We start from the raw sequence: 20465 nt of genomic DNA, 5'->3' as shown, positions 1-20465 counted from the left end.
CAAAAAAGAAAATGAAAATTTAATAATTAGTCTAGAAAAATGATAGGAAAAAATAATGAGTATAAGAGAAAGACAGGAAAACAACCAAGGGAATGAAAATAAGCTAGAGATATAAGTAAAAAGGAACAGAAAGAAAATAATTAAAACATAAGACACATAAAGAAGAAATAACACACATATACTTGGAGTCTCTGAAAAAGAAAAACTAAACAAAGGGTAGAACAAATGGTTATAACTATAGTCCAAGAAGAGAAAACCTGAATCTATCTGTTGAAAGAACCTAGAGAGTACCTTGGAAAATTGACTCAGAACAGTCAACTCTGAGATATAGCCTCTTAAAACCATTAGCTTTTAAAGCTAAAGAAAAATTCCTCCAGGTCTCAAAGCAAAATGATCAAATAACTTACAAAAGTAAGAGAATTACACTGGCAACAGACTTCTCAAAAACCACATATAAAGCAAGGCAATAAAAGAATACCATTTTTTAGTGAAATTCAAGGGAAGAAAGTGTGAATCAAGAATTTTTATCTAGCCAACCTAGTTCTTCAACTATCAAGGCTATAGAAAAGTAGTTTTAAAAATACAAAAACTTAGGGAATTGGGTACTGATCAGGAGTTTGTGTGGTTTGTGTGATCAAAACTGGAGTGAGAATGAGTTTCCTATAACCAAGAGATAATTTTGGCAAAAAAACTGATTTTCCTGTTTTCGGTTCCACATGTAAGGAGCTTGAAAGTCACCACTCCATTCTAACAAAAAGTAAAAAGCTAAACAGATGGAAAAATCAACAACTCTTCTTGGATCTGTAAGAGAGGTGAGGACACAGGGCAAACTGCAGCCCCCAAGATTGGAGAGACAGGTGAATAGGGGGATTCATGGCTTCTGAGAGCAGAGACTCATGAGCAGAAACCACCACGGGAACCAGTGCCAGGGCAGGAAAACCTAAACTGTAATTGATGAATTGCTGGAGGCACAGTGTGAACCATTCTGAGAATTAAAAACTCCAGGGGGACCCAATCGATATTGTGAGATTTACCTCCAGGAGCTCAACCACATTCCCGTGGTAAATGTTGGAGAAAAATCCCCTCATGCTTCCAGCAGGGGGAGGGGGAAAGGAGCCATCTTAAAATACACCAGAGCACTCTGTTCTTAACAAGGCCAGCCCTCAGGGGAAACTAGTTAACCAGAGCCTAACCTGCTAGGATATTATCAGAGCCTAACTGACCTGGGGGAGGGAAAATACACAACTGCAGCCTACTCTAGCCATTCTGTCTCACTGAAGTGGAGAGAAGACAAATGAGAAACATTTATGAGGTTCACAGTCCAGAAGCATAGGCTCACTAAAAGACTGAGACTCATCATAGGACTATAGAACCTTTCCCCTCCCCCTACACCTCACCATCCCCTTACTAAGGACCTATTTACAGCAGTTCCTTTTACCCAGTATGTCATGTCCTGCTATCACAAAAAAGTTACAAGGCATACTAAAAAGGGAAAAACACAATTTGAAGACAGAGCAAGCATCAGAGCCAGATATGGCAGGGATATTGGAAATATCAGACCCAGAATTTAAAACAATTATGATTAATATGCTAAGTGGCATTAATAGATAACATAAGCAGCATGCAAGAACAGATGGGCAATGTAAGCAGAGAGATGAAAATCCTAAGAAAAAAGCAAAAAGAAATGCTAGAGATAATAAAACTGTAATAGAAATGGAGACTGTTCTTTAATGGACTTATTAGTAGATTCTATATAGCCAAGGAAAGAATCCCTGAGCTAGAGGATATATCAATAAAATCCTTGAAAACCAAAGCAAAGAGAAGAAAGACAAAAAAGAACAGAATAGGCTATCCAAAGGACAACTGTGGGACAACTTCAAAAGGTGCAGACATGGGGGGCTGGCCCCATGGCCTAGTGATTAAGTTCAGCATACTATGCTTCAGCAGCCCAGCTTTGGTTTCTGGGTGCAGACCTACACCACTTGTCAGCAACCATGCTATGGCAGTGACCCACATACAAAATAGAGGAAGATTGGCACAGATGTTAGCTCAGGGAGAATCTTACTCAAACAAACAAAAAAAAAGTGTAAATGTATGATCCAACTATATCATACACTATATGTATGTATATCATACAACTATATCATCCACTGTAAGATCCAACTATATGACATTCTGGAAAAGGCAAAACCATGGAGACAGTAAAAGGATCAGTGGTTGCCAAGGGAGGAGAGATGAATAGGTGGAACACAGAGGATTTGGGGGACAGTTAAAGTACTCTGTATGATTCCATAATGATGGATACATGTCATTATACATTTGTCCAAACCCATACACCAAGAGTGGGCCATAATGTAATCTATGGACTTTGAGTGATTACGCTGTGTCAGTGTAGTTTTATCAGTTGTAACAAATGTACCACTCTGGTGGGGGATGTAGATAATGGGTGGCTATGCATATGTGGGAGCAGGAAGTATGTGGGAAATCTCTGTACTTTCCTCTCAGTTTTGCTGTGAACCTAAAACTTCTCTAAAAATATTCTCTTAATAAACAAATTAATGGTGACTAATAAATTTAATTGTAGATCTATCTAAGACTAAAACATAGGTAGAGACAAGGAGGGGAGACTAATATACAAATGTTGTATGTTCTAATAAAGTAGAAATAATGCACCTTTAAAAACAGAAAGAGAAGGGAGAGAATAAGAGGAAAGTAGAATACATTTATTGATTGATTTAGAGGTATAAGTGAGAATTAAAGAATATCAGTAAAAAGCAGCAAATCAATATATTTGATTTGCTCAATTGATTTGCTCAATATGATATATTTGAGACCAAATATGTCAATAAAACAACGAAATGTGAGTGCATTTAATTCATCTTTTAAAAGAAAAAGATTTTAAATTTGTCTCACAAGGCAAAACAAATGGTATGTTGTATTCAAGAGAGAAATGCAAAGCAAAGTGATTCAGAAAGGCTAACAGTGAAGGGATGTTCAGTGGTGTCGAGGTAAATGGGAAAGCGGTAAATGGCACAGGAAACACTTTTATAATGCAAGAGATGCAACGGGACGTAAATAGAAATATAGAATGTGAGACTTTAACATTCCATTCTTAGGATGACAGATCAAGTAGGAAAAAAAATAAGGATATAGAAGCCCTAAGCAACACAATCAATGAGAAATAACAAGGAAATAACCATTGAAACAGAAAAAAAAGTCATAAGAGATTACCTTGCAGACATTTATCCAAATGAATTTGAAAACCTAGGTTAAATGGATAGTTTTTTAGGGAAATATGTTGGTCTAAATCACCCACATTAAAAACAAAAAGGCTACCAATTTCCCCAGAAGAAATAGAGGAAGTTCTCAAAGAATGTGCTGTTAAAAGCACCAGGCCCACATGGCGTCCGTCAAAGGGGGATCTTATCAAATGTCTGAAGACTAGCTATTCGTGTTGTTACATAAATTGTTCTAGAATGCTGAAAATGCCTAGTATAAAAAAACTCATTCAAAATGGCAACAAAGAAGGTAATATATTTAGGGATAAACCTAATAAGTGTGTTAAGACCCTATATTAAGAAAACTTAAAGGTTTTCTTAAAAGCTTCTGGAAAAATAGACTTGGGCAAATGTTCTTAGACAGAATGCCTCAATATAATAAAGACGTCTGTTCTTCCTAGGTTAATTTATAAATTTAACACAATGCCAATAAAAATCCTAGCAAGCTTTATCATGGAGCTAGACAAGTTTATAGTAAAGCATGATGCGGGGTCAGTGAGCCAAGGAGTCGAAAGAAAGGTTTCTTAGACTCTTAAGATCTGGCAGTAGTGCTCTTTTATTTAGAGAATAGAATAGCATGGGGACGGGACCCATGGGCAGTCAGAGCTTCTGCTGCCACCGCTTCTGCTGCCCCCGCTGGCATGGGGACAGGGCCCATGGGCAGGCAGAGCCGCTGCTGCTGCCCCCGCTGGCATGGGGACAGGACCCATGGGCAGGCAGAGCTGGTGCATGGGGACAGGACCCACAGGCAGTCAGAGCTCCTGCTGCTGCCCTGAGTTGAGGGTTAGGGCTAATTTTATAAGGCATGGGTATGTGAGTCATTTCTTTACAAGACAAAGGAAAGAACATGAAAAAAGTTAAAATGGTATCAGTGCAGGTGGGGTCTGGACATTGGGTGATCTCATGACTTTTAAACAAGAATCAAATCGGATTAAGTAAATGTTAGAAAGGTTAGAAGCCACCACCCTAAATCAGTTACATGAGATTGCCAGACAGCAACCAACTTAAGTTCTTGCCTTCCCCATTAAGAGTTTCTAGGGATAAGGTCATCTCTCTTCTTCTTCCCGGTACAGAGAGGGAGGCACCGTTTACAGATAGAGATTTACCTTACAAATGTAAATGTGTCCCAACAAGGGCAAGTTCCATTCCCCAGAGCCTCCTTCCCTGTCCCAGTTTATAAAAGCAATCAGCCCCAAACAATCCCGATGCCAAAGAGACATATCCTGGGGTGGCCAATTTCAGGTCCCTACAAGGTCATCCCCCCTTCCTTCACAAGTGCAAATGTCTCTCAAAAGGGCAAGCAAAATTCCGGTCCTCGGAGCCTGCTTCTCATCTGCAGTTTTAAAAGTAACCAGCCTAAAATCCTCATCAAAGCACATATGTAAAAATAGATATGCAAGAAAGCTGGGAAAACACTGAAAAAAGAAAGGTTATGAGGTGTGCTATCCTTACCAAATATTAAATATAAACACTGTATAACTAATAAGAGTGTGGTATTGGCACATGAATAGCTACAAGACCAGTGAGAGAGAATAGAAAGTCCAGAAATACACCCAAATACATGAGTATGAAAAACATGGTATCTCAAATCACTGAGACATATACGGACTTTTCCAGAATAATTCTGGGACAACTGATTAGATATTTGAGCAAAGATAAAATTGGATCCATATTTCACTTTGTACATAAGAATAACTGAATCAGGGCTCTAAAAGTAAAAAGAAAAAATAGAACCATACAAGTACTAGAAGAAAACATAGCTGAATTCTATAATCTTACTCAAATGGAAAGCCAATATAATTATAACTCAAAATCCAGAAGCAATAATAGGATTGATAAATTTGACTATAAAATTTTTTTTAAACTTTTCAAGGCAAAAAAAATCACAAAGTTAAAATAAATTACAAACTAGGAGAATATAGAATATATTTGCAAAACTTATATCACAGCTAAGGGCTAATATTCCTAATACACAAACATTCTTACAAATGGGGGAGAGGGAGGAGACCAAAACTAGGAAGAAAAATGGTCAAAACATATGAGAGAAAATTCACCAAAAAATAGCACCTAAGCATATGAAAATATATTCCACCTCATTCATAAGATAAATGCAAATTAAAACAAAATTGAAGTAGCACTTCTCAACTATCAGATTAGTGACAGTATGGCACCACCTGTGGATAAGCAGCACTCTCACACTTTACTTGTGGGAATGCAAATGATGAAGCAGAATTTAGCAATATATGGCAAAACTACATGTGCATGTCCTTTTTGATCCAGCAATACCACCTTTAAAGATATACCCTGAAGATACATGTGCAACAATACAAAAGTATGTGTGCACTAGATTATTTATTGCAGCATTGTTATTATTGCAAAATATTGAAAACTTCCAACATAGCCATACATAGGAGAATGATTGAATAAATTATGGTACGTTTACACAGAGAAATATTATGCAGCTGAACAAAATAATGAGGAAAATAGCTATTAACCAATATGGAGTGATTGGCAGGCTATCGTGTTAGGTGAAAAAGGCATAGCACAAAAGAATATCTATAGTATGCAACATTTTATGTCAGAAAATATGGGCGGGGGAGGGATAAACCAGAAACTGAGGAAATTGGTTGCCTAGGGGAGAGAGTGGGAATGGGGTAGAAAGAATGAGGATGGGGGGTACAGAGTGGAGAAGATGGGAGGAGTGACAGTCTCCTGACTCTGCGTTTTAGTATAGCTCTAAAAAAATCAACAAGAGTGGGAAGCAAAACCCTAAAATAGGATGCAAACCAAAACAAATGAAGCTGAATGTATTTCAAATGAATAGCATAGCCACACTGAAAGGAAGGTGGAAAAAAACTAAACCAAGTAACTAAACACACTATTTTGTCCATATACCCTTAGGCTAATAACAACTGTAACTATAACAAATATTTAATTCCAGTTAGTCTGTTTTTCACAGTGGTATTAGTGTGTTAGCAATTCTGAAACTACTTTCTGAGTATTGTAGAAAATAAGTAAATGTATTTTGGATAATGAAATGAAGTTACTCATCCTCAGAAAGGCAAGAATCTTCGATACACACTAACACGAGTATACAAAAGTAGGATGAGAAACAGGATATTGTCTCAGAGCATCTCTGTGTAAGATACTTATTGATTTCAAGGGGGAAAATAGTAAGTTTGCTGTGATGAAGCCTGGCAGACACCACCTTAATCAACGTGTTATCACCAGTAATGGGACAAATCGACCTTACGTGCCTTCTGACATGATGCACTGAGAACATACATCACTTCTGCGGTATTACCGCCAAAATGTATAACTGAATCTAAGCATTAGGAAGTATAAACACACACAAATGAGATACTCTTTGAAAATGTAAAGGTCATAAAAGACAAAGCAAGTTAGAGGAATTGTTCCAGATTAAAGGGAACCAAAGAGATATAATAAGATGCAATACATGATCCTGGATAGGATAGTGGATCTGAAAATCTTTTTTTCTTTTCTATGAAAGACATTATTGGGACAAATGGCAAAATTTATATAAGGTCTATAATTAGATAATAATATCAATTTTAATTTCCTGATTTAGATCATTGAACTATGGTTATGTAAGAAAATGTCCTTGTGTTTAATAAACAAACCCTGAAATATTTGGGGTTGAAGTCTGTTGTGTCTACAACTTTCTCCCAAATGGTTCGGAGTAAAATAATATATATAGAGAGAGGATGATAAAGCAAATGTGATAAGTTGTTAAAATTTAGGAAATTTTGGTGACAGATAAATGGAGTTCTTTGTACTATTCCAGCAACTTGCCTGTGAATCAGAAATTATTTCAAAATAAAAAGGTTTCCAATCATATTTTGAACATGTTGGTGGAGCTTTCCATTTATGGGCCTCCTTTTGTTTTTCTGTCACCTGCATGATCACATATCAAAGACTCTAAGTCAGCTCAAAGGAGATACAAATTTGACGTAGTTTCTTCCTCTCAATCTTTAATGTAAAGAAATAAACAGTAGAAATATTCTGGAAGAAATATAAGAACCTATTAAAAGGAAATAAATGAATGAACAACTAAATATAGCCATATAGGGTATGTGTTATTCTATGTAATTAAATTTTCTACTACTAGCCACTATCCGTAGAGCATGGCTTTGAGCCACTTACCCTGGCATTGATGTGTTGGGAATGAGCAATTCCATTGATCTTCTCTGGGACAAATTGCAGTCCATTGAAAAAAGTCTTGGTAGGAAATAGAAGGGAAGTTTATGGAGTACAGCCAGGGAGTCATGGACCAAGACCGCCAACAAACAGATCCTTGCAGCCTTTCATAGGCATTGAAATATGATAGTATGTATTGGTATAGGTATTAAAGGGGCTGAAATGATTGGAAATTACTGTTTTGGTTTGAAAAAACTTTGTGGGGAAGGGCAGGTTGAAGCCAAGTTTAAGAGAGATAAAGGAAAGGTTTTTATTAGGGCAAATCATGAAGGATATTGGAATAAGAGACTTGCCAGTACAGAGGATTGATAGCAAGATCAAGCAAGTCATTTTGTAGATATGCTGAACACTTTTGCCTTTGCTCAAAAGCACTTTAAGACATAAAATCTGCAGTTGGGAAAGTAAACAGACATTGTCTCTTGCCGTATGTTTACTAGTGATGTATAAGTTCGCCATGAAGCTAAAAAAATTACAAATGTGCTTCCTTTGAGTCATAAGGAACAATTCTTCAAAAGTCAGATTTGAAGATGTATTATTTTAAATTTCATAAGAGAATCTGTTCACAGCTCCTTGTCCTCAAGGATGGTATCTTCCTTCACTCATGTATCCCCCGGTCAGAGCATATTCTTGGACACAGAGAAGGCGTTTGTGTTTGATTGGTTCGTTGGTTGGTTATATTGAATTGAATTCTGCTCAAGAAAAATAAAATTGTATTTGTCTATTTGTTTATAACATTTAGGAAACCATACAGGCAGCATTTGAATCGGCTCAATTATATGCAGCTACATTTGAAAAGTTCCAGATATTCTTTAAGGAAAATGAAAGTCTTGATTTACAAGCTCTTAAACTTCAAGAACCTGGTAAGTTTTCCATTTGTCTTTACTAATTATTCTTGATAGGGATACTGAGGTTTATAGTATTCTGGGTTTCTGCTTGGTGGTGTATGGTGACAGAAATGGTGGCCCAAAATAGTTGACCTGACAAAAGACAAGAGTTTGTTCATTTCTAGGTTATTTTCTGTAGAATTACTTTTTTCTTTGGCTTCTCTCAGTGTTACTGTCTTATTTTAGGACATTTTGGGGAGCAATGCCTCCCTAATGGCTTATTTTCCAGTGTGAAGTTGTCCAGCGCTAGGGCTGGATAGCCTGCATATGGGGAGGAGTCGAAAGGAATGTCTACCTCTACATCCTTCAAACAATGTTTATAGACGTGTTTTCCTATCTCAGAAATTCAAGTCTCTCTTTATTTTTGCAGCCATATTTCAACCTGGTGGGTGTGAATGAACAACTCTCAGTCCTGAAATTAGACCAAAGGGGAAATGATTTTATTAAACTCATTATCTTCAACAAAATAAAATAATTTACAAGACCCAAGTGAAAATTCAGGGCAGGAAGTTCTTAGATGATTGTGAAAATTAAGTACATATTATTTGTTATTCCTATTTAAAAATGTGAAGCATATCATTTATATCCTTTTTTTATTTGGTGAACTGGCTTTATTGCTTTATTTTTATGTACACAAAAAAGTTTACTTTGCTACTTTGCCTCATGAACCAGCACTAGTTTTTTCTATAAATTTTTATGTATTTCTTTCCATTTTTTATTTTTATTATGCTGAAGTATTTTAAAGTAAATCAGACATTCCATCTCTAAATTAGATACTTCAATATGCATCTTTAAAAAACATGTTCCTACAGAACCAAAGTAATATTATCACATCTAAAAAACTAATCTTTTAATGTCAATGTCTAGTCCATTTTCAAAATGCCCAAAATAAAGCAGTTTGCAGCTGGTTTAGCCCAGGATCTAGTCCAAGAGCAGGCATTGTGTCCAATTCTTATGTCCCTTAAGACATAAGAATTTTTAAACTCTGAAACAAACCCCTTTTTTCAAAACGTTGACTTGTTAGAGAGACCAAAGTGGGGCATGAGTTTAGAAAACACAAAAATGAGACAAGTCTAGTTCCACTGTTCTTCAACAGCAGTGTCACACTGAGACCTAGTGTGTGCTGCACGGGAGTGGACTGACAGAGACACAGTGCCTCGCATGCTATGGCACACCACCACGGTGGCAGTAAGCTATGGAGCCTGGCATTTCAGCACAGGAAGTAGGCCTAACCCAAATAACTGGTTTTAATCACTTAGATCTTCTACTCATAGCCTTGAGCCCAAGGCCTCCTAGTCTCCTGCTAGCACATTCATCACACTGGATAACTTTGACCCCTCGCCAAGTTCCCAACTGGATGAGGTCACCAGACTCCTAAATTGGTCTTAATCCAGTCCTGCCTTGGTTTGTCGTTTCTGTCTCAATGCTAGAACCAGGGTCTTGCAGGTATTAACTATTTGTTGGCTGGGACTTTGGAGCACACTGGCCTGGACTCCTAAACTCTGGGAGGTACAGGAGGGTTATAGGAGAACGGGGAGCAGTAGTAAGGAAATCCACCTGACCCAAGCAGAGGAAGTAATTAGAAATAAATTGAGCTACATTTTAAAGGCCCAGAGGAGACAGGGTTTTGAAAGACAAGCAGAGTAGTTTAGTATCATATGTGAGTTAGAAAGAACTGCTTTTGACCAACAGTATGATAAAAGTGTATTCAGGAATAATCGTGCTTCCACTGTTCCAGGCAGCTTGGAGAAGGGAGAAAAGAGAGGCAGGAAGATTATCAAAATGCAACTGCGGCATATGGCAGGTGCTACTGCCAAAGGCCTTAACCATGGGCTGGGGAGCAGGGCTGGCAGAGAGGTGCTGGGAAGAGGGGTGGGCATCACTTTAGCTATGCTTGATCTCTTGTGATTCGAACTTTTGTTGTTAATATCCTCAAAATGCTTTACATTGAGGTGCCACATAGGAGAACCCTTAGATTAAGCCCAACTTCAAACCAACCTGACTCTACAATCTAGTCCATTCCAGACTAGGGCCTCTAATGCAATTACAAGTTATTTTCATCTGCCATCTCTTAATAGCCAGAAACATATTTACATATTTAATTATTATTTTAAAACATACTTAATTATTAAACATTGGTTTCTTTATTACAAGAATAAAATGTGAAGCATTACAAATTAAAATTTTAAAGTTATACAAGGTACTCTACATATGGATAGTTACACAAATACATATATAAATTTATTACTGCCATGATTTTTAACATATTTTATAATGATCCCTTAAAATTTGATATGATGTATTTTATGCTTTATTTTATGTAGATGTTCAGTTCTTTAGCGAACAACTGGAAAAATATCACAGACAGCACAAGGATGTGGTAGCTCTACGACCCACCAGAAACGTGGGATTGCTGCTCATTGACACTAAGCTGCTAAAAGAAAAACTAATTCCATCACCTTTGCGATGCTTGGAGGTAACTATGAACTAGGAAAAATTGCAATTATGGCCTCTACAATTATTTTTTTATTTTTCTACCGCAAGTAAACTATCTTTATTTTCTAATATTGCAGATGTTGAAAATTAACGTAAGTCTAAAATTAATTGCTAGGAAAAGTCCCACGTGCTTCTTTCTGTCCCAAGCACAGTCAGATTTCAGAGGAGGGAAGGGAGGGGACTGCGGGCCTCGCTCAGACCAGCCTCTGACTCCCACTCCTTTTTCCTTTGTTGGAGCACTTCAAAGCTTCTTGCAGAAGAGAGATTGCTTGTAACAATTTAGTGTCTAGTGGGAATGCTGGTTGATTCTAGGATACTGAGATCAAGTTAGGAGATCATTTGCTGATCTGAAACTGTCCCTAAATATCTGACTATATTTTGGTGAGTTGTAGAGCTGAGGAAATTTTTACTGGTTCTATAGTAACTTTCGGGCCTTCCTTTGAAGCCGGAGTTGACCTATGTATAATCAAACCCCTCCAGAGAGGCGACGGTGTAGAACAGGGACTGGGAAACGAGCCCACGGGCCAATCCAGCCTGCCACCTGTTTCGTACCTACAGTTTTATTAGAACACAACCATGACAATTTGCTTATGTATTGCCTGTGGGTGCTTTCTCACTACAAGGGCAGAGTGGAATAGTGGTGACAGAGATGATGTCCTGCAAATCTAAAAGATTTACTATCCGGCCCTTACAGAAAACCTTTGCTGAACCCTAGTGTAGATGACAGAGACAGTGCTGTATAAAAGACTGCAGACCTGAGTGCCAGGATCTGTTCTGTCCTTAATGAGCTGTATGGCATTGGGCTTTTTTCTAGAGCTTTGCTTCTTCACCTGTTAAAAAAGGAAAAAAATATATAATTGGAGCAAATTCAATTCAATTTCAACAAATTTTTGAGCACTACTACCTACCAAACCAAAGAAAACTCAAACTGCTTAAGCATTCAGAAAATTTATGGACTATGCATCTAAAAAGACCAAAGGGCGGATGGGTATCAGGGAGGTTTCGTCTAGTGACCCAATTGTGTTACTGAGGACCCAATGTTTTTCATTGTCTATACTGAGCCTCCTGATGTGCCAGCTTCATCCTAAAGCTAGCATTCCCTCACGTTTGTGAAATGGTTGTCAAAAGCTCCATAGGCTCATTATTTCCTTGTTTATTTACAGACAGAGAAAGAAAGAGAGATTGAGATTCCAAGCACACATCCCTCTCAGCCTTAAACAAAAGTCCTGGGCTTCTATCTGATTAGATCAGCGAAGGTCAGAGGTCTGCCCTAATCCAATCTCCTTGGCCAAAGGAAGCCATACTTATAATTTGCCTAATGATCAGTCAGACTCCATCTTTGTTTCTGAAGGAGAGGTCACTTTTCCCAAACCACAATGCTACCATCCAACATGAAAGGAGTGGAATTGATGCTGGGGAGGGCACCGCAATGTCTACTACATAAGGCAAAGTAATAGAAAGGGTGCTTACAAGAGATCAGAGCATTTAGGAAAACTTTTAATAAGCTGCACAATCTAGTTTGTTCTGAAAATGATCTTGAAAACCTGCCCTTCCTGTTGGTTTATTCAACTAGCAGTGATTTAATGTGAAAAAGCAGCCCCTCAGGGGCGGGCCCAGTGGCATAGTGGTTGAGTTCACACACTCCACTTCAGTGGCCTGCGGTTCACAGGTTTCGATCCTAGCCATGGACTTACACATCACTTGTCAAGCCATGCTGTGGAGGCATCCCACATACGGAAAAATAGAGGAAGATGGGCAAGACGTTAGATCGGCAACAGATGTTAGATCAGGGCCAAACTTCCTCACCAAAAACAAAACGAGCCCCTCATATATACTGCAGTTTCCTGTACCTGCTGACTTAACAGACATTCAATTAGGATTTATCTAAAATATGTAATAAAATGGAAATATTCAAGTAGTTGTGATTCACATTTTTTTTCTTTCCTAGGTGCTAAATTTTATGCTTCCTCGTCAAAGCAAGAAAAAAGTGGACACTATTATCTCTGAGGCACAAGATGCAGAGTATAAACTTGAATTTATTCCAACGACCACCATAGAATATGTTAACAGCTTAGTATTTCTTGATGAAATTCAGGAAAGGGTGAGTTGATTCTTATATAACTCAATATTCCAGATCTTGTGGTAGATAAGAAAGACAAATAAAAGAAATTGAGGAACTGAAGGTCAAGAAACATCTGTCAAAACATCCTAAACACTTTGAGACAAAGTAAGTGGATGCCCTACATCACAGCAACAACGACAGCTAACGTTGATCAAACCCTTACCGCTAGTCTGGCTTTTCACTAAAATTTTTACACACATTACGTTTTAAATCCTCACAAAAACTTAAGAAGTATAGATAATTTTTATTCTCATTCTGCAGATGAGTAAAGGGGACTAAGGTAGATTATTTTGTCCAAGATCACAGAGCTTTTTTGGAGTAGAGCCAGAATTTAAATTTGGATCTCTGACCACAAAGCCAATGTCCTCACCCACAGTTTATTTCGATTCTTATTTGTGATAAATGGTAATAGAATTGTAATCTAGAGACGAGTCACAATGGAAGTCTTCACTTTTAACCTATATTTGCATAATAGTCAGCAACCTTACCTTTATGAATGAAAAAACCCAACTCAAACTAGCTTAAATAGAGAAGTGGGGGTGGGGAGAGAACAGTAGATATGGGGATTCAAGTGACACAAATGATGGGGCCAGCTCTGTCTCTCTCTCTCTCTCTCTCTCTCTCTCTCACACACACACACACACACACACACACAGTCTTTTGTCTTCCTTATTTCTTTCTCTCTGGAAATTGGTTTCCTCATCTCAAGCTTTTCCCTGTGGCAGGCAATCTAGCATTTACATAGTTTCAATAGTCAGTTTTTCATAAGCTTTCATTCATATCAAATTGACATTTGAAATAGTGATAAATTATTTTTTAATATATCTGGAAATTAAAGATATGTTACAAATAAAAAAATATAAACCGGGTGACATAAGTGATTAACACCTGGATAGCCTGTTCTGTAGTAAAAGAATTAATAGCACAGTATTCCCCCCTTATCTGTGGTTTTGCCTTCCACAGTTTCAATTACCTGCATCAAACACAATCCAAAAATATTAAATGGAAAGTTCCAGAAATGAGTTTTAAATTGTGTGAGTTCTGAGTAGCATGATGAAATCTCACACTGTCCTGCTCTGTCCCACTCAGGACATGAATCATCCCTTTGTCTAGCAGATCCACACTGTCTACACTACCCGCCCGTTAGTCATTTAGTAACTATCTCAGATATCAGATTGACTGTCGTGATATGGCAGTGCTTGTGTTCAAGGAACACTTATTTTACTTAAAATAGTCCCAAAGTGCAAGAGTAGTGATGCCGGCAATTTGGATATACCAAAGAGAAGATGTAAAGTGCCTCCTTTAGTGAAAAGGTGAAAGTTCTCGACTTAATAAGGAAAGAAAAAAAAGTGTTCTGAGGTTGCTAAGCTCTACGGTAATTTTTATTACAGTGTATTATTATAATTGTTCTGTTTTACTTTTAGTTGTTAATCTCTTACTGTGCCTAATTTATAATTTAAACTTTATGATAGGTACGTATGTATGGGAAAAAACATAATATTTATAGGGTTTGGTACCATCCACAGTTTCAGGCATCCAGTGGGGGTCTTGGGACATATCCCCCATGGATAAGGGGGTACTGCTTTAAAGTCTATCCCATGTGCCTATAAAAGTAACAATTTCGTTTCTCATTTCAAGAAACAGCACCTTCATAAAAGGGCAGATAATTGTCGTTCTCCCTCAGGTTTGCTCATACATCATACCAGGAGTCTAAAGATGCCAATTATTATTATTATTATTTATGCTATTCATTAAGATTCTTTGGACACATAACCAAAACACACATGAGCTAGCTTAGGCCAAAAATAAGGACCCTATTTAAGGATTCAAGAGTATTTCATAGAACCCCACCCCCTTCATCAAGAGTGTAAGTAGGCTTAAGAACTTCCAGAACCAGGAATGAGAAGGCTGAGGAAACCCAGGCAATCCTCTCTCTCCATCTGTCCCCACTGCATCTCTCTGAGGGTCCGCTTTGTCTCTCTCCATCTGCAGACAGGCTGCTTCTGCTGCTTCATCCCATAGCAGCAAACGTGGCCACCAGCGGCTTCCAGGTTACATTGCCGGTCTAGCCAATCACCAAGAGAGAATCTCTCTATTCCAGTGTTAACTCTTAAAAGCTAATAAATGGATTCAGCACCCTCCCCCCATCCTGTTATTTAAACTCTGACAGGAAGGTAAGGTCACATTGCAGAAGTTAGACTGTACTCACTCGGAGGTTCCAGAACAGGAGAGTTGATGTGCCATGCAGAAAACCCAGACTGAGTCCCATCTCCATGAGGTTGTCTGTACATTGCTGGGTGATGTGTCGGGGAAGCAGTTTCCCTTAAGAGATGCTCTCCACAAATGAACAGCTTTTTTTGGAAGCTCATCCATCCATTCAGAAAATTTAGTGAATACCTATTTAGCAGGGTGCAAGGATTATAACAATGAGTAAACCTGCTTTCAAGAAGCTCAGAGCCTAAATGAAAGCAGATAGTCATTATGCAATGGGTATAGGTACAAAACAGTGTTGTAGGACTGGGGGTTTGTGGTCATTCTTGCCTATGGGTCACAGTAGGCTTTGTGGAGGATGGGCAATTTAAGCTATGTCCTAAAGTACATCTATTCAGGTAGGCCTTCCAGGGAGAGGAAAAGCCGTGTGCAAAGACCTGAGGCAGCAGGACAAGGGCAGTTGGTATGCTGTGGAGAAAGGGGGTTTGGTGGAGAAAGTGGTGAACTGCAGCTAAAGCACTATTTTCAAGGACAGGAGAGAAGGAACTGATTCTAGAGTTGTTAAGTAAGTAGACTTGAAAGGATTTAGTGGGCAACTGGATGAGAGGACAAGACAAGTCCGAGATCATTCTGGGGTATCTTTCTATAAGGAACAGGTTGAGAGTAGTATCATGAACCAGTGTAGGTAGGGCAGGGCACATAATTGTTCTCTGACCAGGCCACTGTTGAGAGCGAAAGAGACACTATTAATCACCATGCCGGGACAATCAGTGTAAAGCAGGACACTTCCAGAAAAACCTGGACATATGCTTACTTCAAGGACAGGAGATACAGGAAGATGAACAGATCTTGGTGTACAGAGACTTAGTTCTGTTTATAACTTGTTTAAGGTGTTAGACACTTTTGGTTGAAAGTAACAAAAACTCATGTAGTTATCTTAGAAAAATAAGAATATTTATTCTAAGTTTGCGGCGATGTCTTCTGGACTCCAAAGGCATGGAGAATATAGCCTTTAAAAGGGACAGGAAGTAGGGACTAGAGGAGGGTAGGGAAACCAAAAAGGCATCTCTCTTTCCATCTCTCATCTCTGCTCCTCTCTAGAACAGGAGTTCTGAAAGTGTGGGTCCAAGCCGACAGCATCAATATCACTGGGGAGCTTGTTAGAAATACATATTCTCGGGCCCCAACCTAGGCCTTCTGAATTAGAAACTCAGGGGAAGGACCCAATAATCTGTGTTTTAACAAGTTTTCCAAGTAACTGTGATGCAAGCTAAAGGTTGAGAACCAGTTCTCCAAAAGCCTCTGCATTTATCTTCTCATGTTAAGGACCTGCTTTGTTTCCATGTGAAAGCAAATGGTCTCTGCCAGCACCTACAGTCTAACTCTCCCCACGTTCAAGGGAGAGGTCAACTGAGCTGGGTTCACCAGGTCCCGATATGATGCTGCTTGGTTCAGCTTAGGGCCGGGAGGTTGGGTCGAGTTGTGTGAACATGGCTGCTCCCTCTAAAACCATGTGGCAGAGTGGAGGAGAGGTGGGTTCCCCCCAAATTAAATCCTTGCCACAAAATTAGGAAAGACACTGTCCACTGAAGGTAGGACATCAAAGTGAAGGCGTTTCGTAATCAGTTGGAAGTAGTAAAAGCATTTATTAAAGGATAGTGGGGAACATGCAGCCAGGATGATGGCCTATCCAGACCTCGGGGCCTGCTCTGGAACAATCACTGCTCAGCACACATGCCTGGAAGCTCAGATATTACAACTGAGCATCCTCACAGCATGTGTTCTGTCTGAAAACTTTAAATATTGGCACTGTTTAATGCCACTAGGCAACAAAAGAGAGAGAGAGAAGAGAGAGAAATAAACATTTGTAAGACTAGTGCTAACTGTGCTCAGCTCTGAACAACGTACTCCCGGGTCTGATTACCTGTATTGTAGCGATGGCTGTATTTATCACCCAGCACGCTTCAGCCAGTTTGATCACATCATTAAACACACTCCTCATGTGCTGGCTATTCACAGCATGATGTTCATGGTGCGCCACATGGTGCACAGCATCTGTCTCCTATTAGACAAAATTTAAAGGGTATAATAGGACTCTGATATATTTAACAAGCAACTATGTTTCTGTTTAGATCGAAAGCCTTGAAGAGGAAGCGAATGTAGTGGTTCAAATGTACAAGCTCATTGAACAATACCAGGTTCCCACACCTCCTGAAGACTTTGCTGTTTTTGCTACTATGAAGCCCTCCATTGTAGCTGTTCGGAATGCCATTGATAAATCTGTGGGGGACAGGGAAACAAGGATTAAGCAATTTTGTCTGCATTTGGGAAGAGATCTTGAAGAGCTAAGCAATGAAGTGAACGAAGTGAAGCTGCAAGCACAGGTAAGCCAACACAGGGTTTTTAAAAAATAATCTATGTAAAATTTGACTATTACATTTTAATTAAACCATTTAAGGAGCATATTTCATTTTAATCTGATTTAACTTTTTGTTTTTATGGTTTTGTTCTAATCAATAAACAATGTCTTTGAGCTGCTATTTAAAATTGAAACTGTTTCTGAACCTCTGAGTACCGAATAAATTCCAGACCATTGTGAAGAAAGCATATATGTAATATTGAATTTTCTTTCTCCTAGCTTGTATTTATCATTTTTAAATGAGTGTTTTACAACTTGTTAGCATATTTTATAGCTATTGTCACAATTCTGAAGTTTGCTTAGCCATTTAGGAAGAGGCAAAGTATAAATTGATAAATGTTAATGAAGAGTATTTGGTTAACTTGCACCAATTTTACTATACAAAAGATACAAGGGGAATTTTTTTAAGAATTTGGCATAGACATCTGGGTGATTCTTAACTGAAGCATATGTTAAAATATGATTTTGTAATGATCCACTATTTTATTATTAATATTGACTAAATCTTATCACAGAAGTATAAAGCCATGTAAGTTATAATTAAATCTGAAAAATTGGAAAAACTCAATGTCCATCAACAGTGGATTAATAAAATGTGTTAGCGTACATTAGCTCAAAGGAATGCAATGCAGACGTTAAAGATTACAATGTACATTTTTATGTATTGCAATGAAAAGGTAAAAGTAGCTAACATTTATTGGGTACTTACCATGTGTCAAGTACTGTTCTAAGGACTTGGCATTGTTTTTACTTTCGTATTGAAGTATTTTTGTATTTTCACACAGAAAACTGTACATAACTGTAATAACTGTACAATGAATTATCGTAAGGTGACCACATCCATGTGTCCCCTACTCGTGTCAAGAACTATAATGTTACTGGTACCATTAGTGTCCCCTCTGCTCACTATCTCTTCCTTCCTCTCCAAAGGCAGCGACTACCCTGAATTCTGATGCCATAGGTTAGTTTAGCCTGTTTATGAACTTCAGTTAAGTGGAATCATATAGTATGCCCTTTTTTGGATTTTGTTACATTCCTGAGATTTATCCGTGTTCCTGTATGTGGATGTTTATCCACGGTTGTTGCTATACAGTATTTCATTGTATGCCACAATTCAATTATCCATCCCACAGTCCTTGGACATTGGGATTGTTTACAGTTTTTGACAATGATTCATAATGCTTCTAGGAACATTCTTATATATGTTTGCATGTTTTAACTCATTTAATTCTCAGAACACCTATAAGATTTTATTATTCACATTTTGTAGAGAAAGAAACCAAGATACAGGGAAGTTAAGTAACTTTCCCAGGGTCACACAAATAGTAAATGGAGGAACCAGGATTCAAGCTTATGCAGTCTGCTTCCAATGATTAAAAGTCTGCTATTAGGGGCCGGCCCCATGGCCAAGTGGTTAAGTTCACGCGCTCCGCTTCTGCGGCCCAGGGTTTTGCCAGTTCGGATCCTGGGCATGGACATGGCACCACTCGTCAAGCCATGCTGAGTTGGCGTCCCACATGCCACAACTAGAAGGACCTGCAACTAAAAATATGCAACTATGTACTGGGGGCTTTAGGGAGAAAAAGGAAAAAACATAAAATCTTTAAAAAAAAAATGTCTGCTATTAACTGCTGTACTCTGTACTGTATTCCAGACACCGCAGACTATTAAAAAGTATGAATCCTTGTTCTCTGTTTAGGAGCAATACTTGTCTGTACAGATAGATCAATAGAGAGAGCAAAAGTGCTAGCTAGTGCCTTCTGTGTAGTCATGCATTTTAAAAAACATGATCCACGTGCATGAAAATGATAGCCAGTGTTCTCTGCAGCAAGTGCTGCTTTTATAGAGGATTTGGAATTAATTCATTACCACTCTTGAGCAAAGAACTGCAACTTCATTATTTCCATAAATGATATCATCTTGCTGTCAAGACCGCCACTCCTGCTGATGGTGGAAGTCGGAGGAAAAAACCTAAATGTGACGATTGATGATTACAATTTATTTCTGTTTGAAATATCTATTTCATTCTACCTTGGTCTCTTTGGGATAGATTTTAATTCAATTTAAGATCCAAACTCCCTATTAGGTATTTCTTCACCCTTGCCACCATCCCATCCCACCTCTTGCTTGATAAGAGGAAATTTGTATTTCCTCCTGGTGGATGGGATTAAATCCCTGTGGACCATGGTGCTTCCGGTGCAGTTTGGCTGGGCTGGGCCTGGTTGTCCCAGGCAGCTGTTAGCTAAGGGTCCTTCCTAGTTCTTTAGGTACCACGCTAGACTCTGCTGCCACAGCCGTCATTTTTGCCATAGTCTACAATCAAGTAATCTGTGCCTTTCTCATCCTGACCTCAGAATTCTGGTCTACCAGTTCTTGCAGGACTTCCCACTGCCAGAATCAAGGCACGTGAGAACTTCACAGTCCCCACATACCACACCAAGCCGTGAAGCACCAGAATGTCAACACAAGCCCCTTCTGCCTGGACACTTCCCTTTGCTTTTTCTACTTTACAGCATGTTGCCATTTTGAATGCAGGGCCATGCTGAATCAGAGATTGGCCTCCCCAAGCTGTGGCTATAATAATTCTCAGAGGCTTCCAATTTCTCAGATTTTCCCAAACCTAGTTAGGTGTTTCTACTTTTCTCCTGAGCTTTTCCATTCCCATTCACTGGATGGGGTTTCAACCCCAAGAGGTCAGCTGGAAATTTTATGTCTGATCATTTATTCTTTATTTTCTCTCTTCCTCCCTCTCAGAAATCAAAGGGCTTTCTATTTTCTTTATTGTAAAATGGAAATTTTCCTTATATCATATCCTCTTCCTTCTCTTTCCTATTGCA

The 20465-nt window shown here is 38.5% G+C and overlaps 1 protein-coding gene across 2 annotated transcripts in view; it reads left to right on the top strand.

Moving 5' to 3' along the window:
- DNAH6 (dynein axonemal heavy chain 6) overlaps positions 1–20465 on the top strand; it is a 249681-nt gene that overhangs the window by 44252 nt on the left and 184964 nt on the right. For both annotated transcript variants that reach the window (XM_070511881.1, XM_014852847.3), the window contains exons 12-15: positions 8236–8356; positions 10705–10856; positions 12825–12977; positions 17342–17593. In XM_070511881.1, the coding sequence (XP_070367982.1) occupies positions 8236–8356; positions 10705–10856; positions 12825–12977; positions 17342–17593 (678 nt within the window). The remainder of the gene's footprint in view (positions 1–8235; positions 8357–10704; positions 10857–12824; positions 12978–17341; positions 17594–20465) is intronic.

This window comes from Equus asinus, chromosome 6 (genome assembly GCF_041296235.1).
Source record: "Equus asinus isolate D_3611 breed Donkey chromosome 6, EquAss-T2T_v2, whole genome shotgun sequence".
NCBI classification, from domain to species: Eukaryota; Metazoa; Chordata; class Mammalia; order Perissodactyla; family Equidae; genus Equus; species Equus asinus.
Note: the sequence above shows the minus strand (reverse complement) of the source record. Positions and strands in the feature narration are given on the sequence as shown.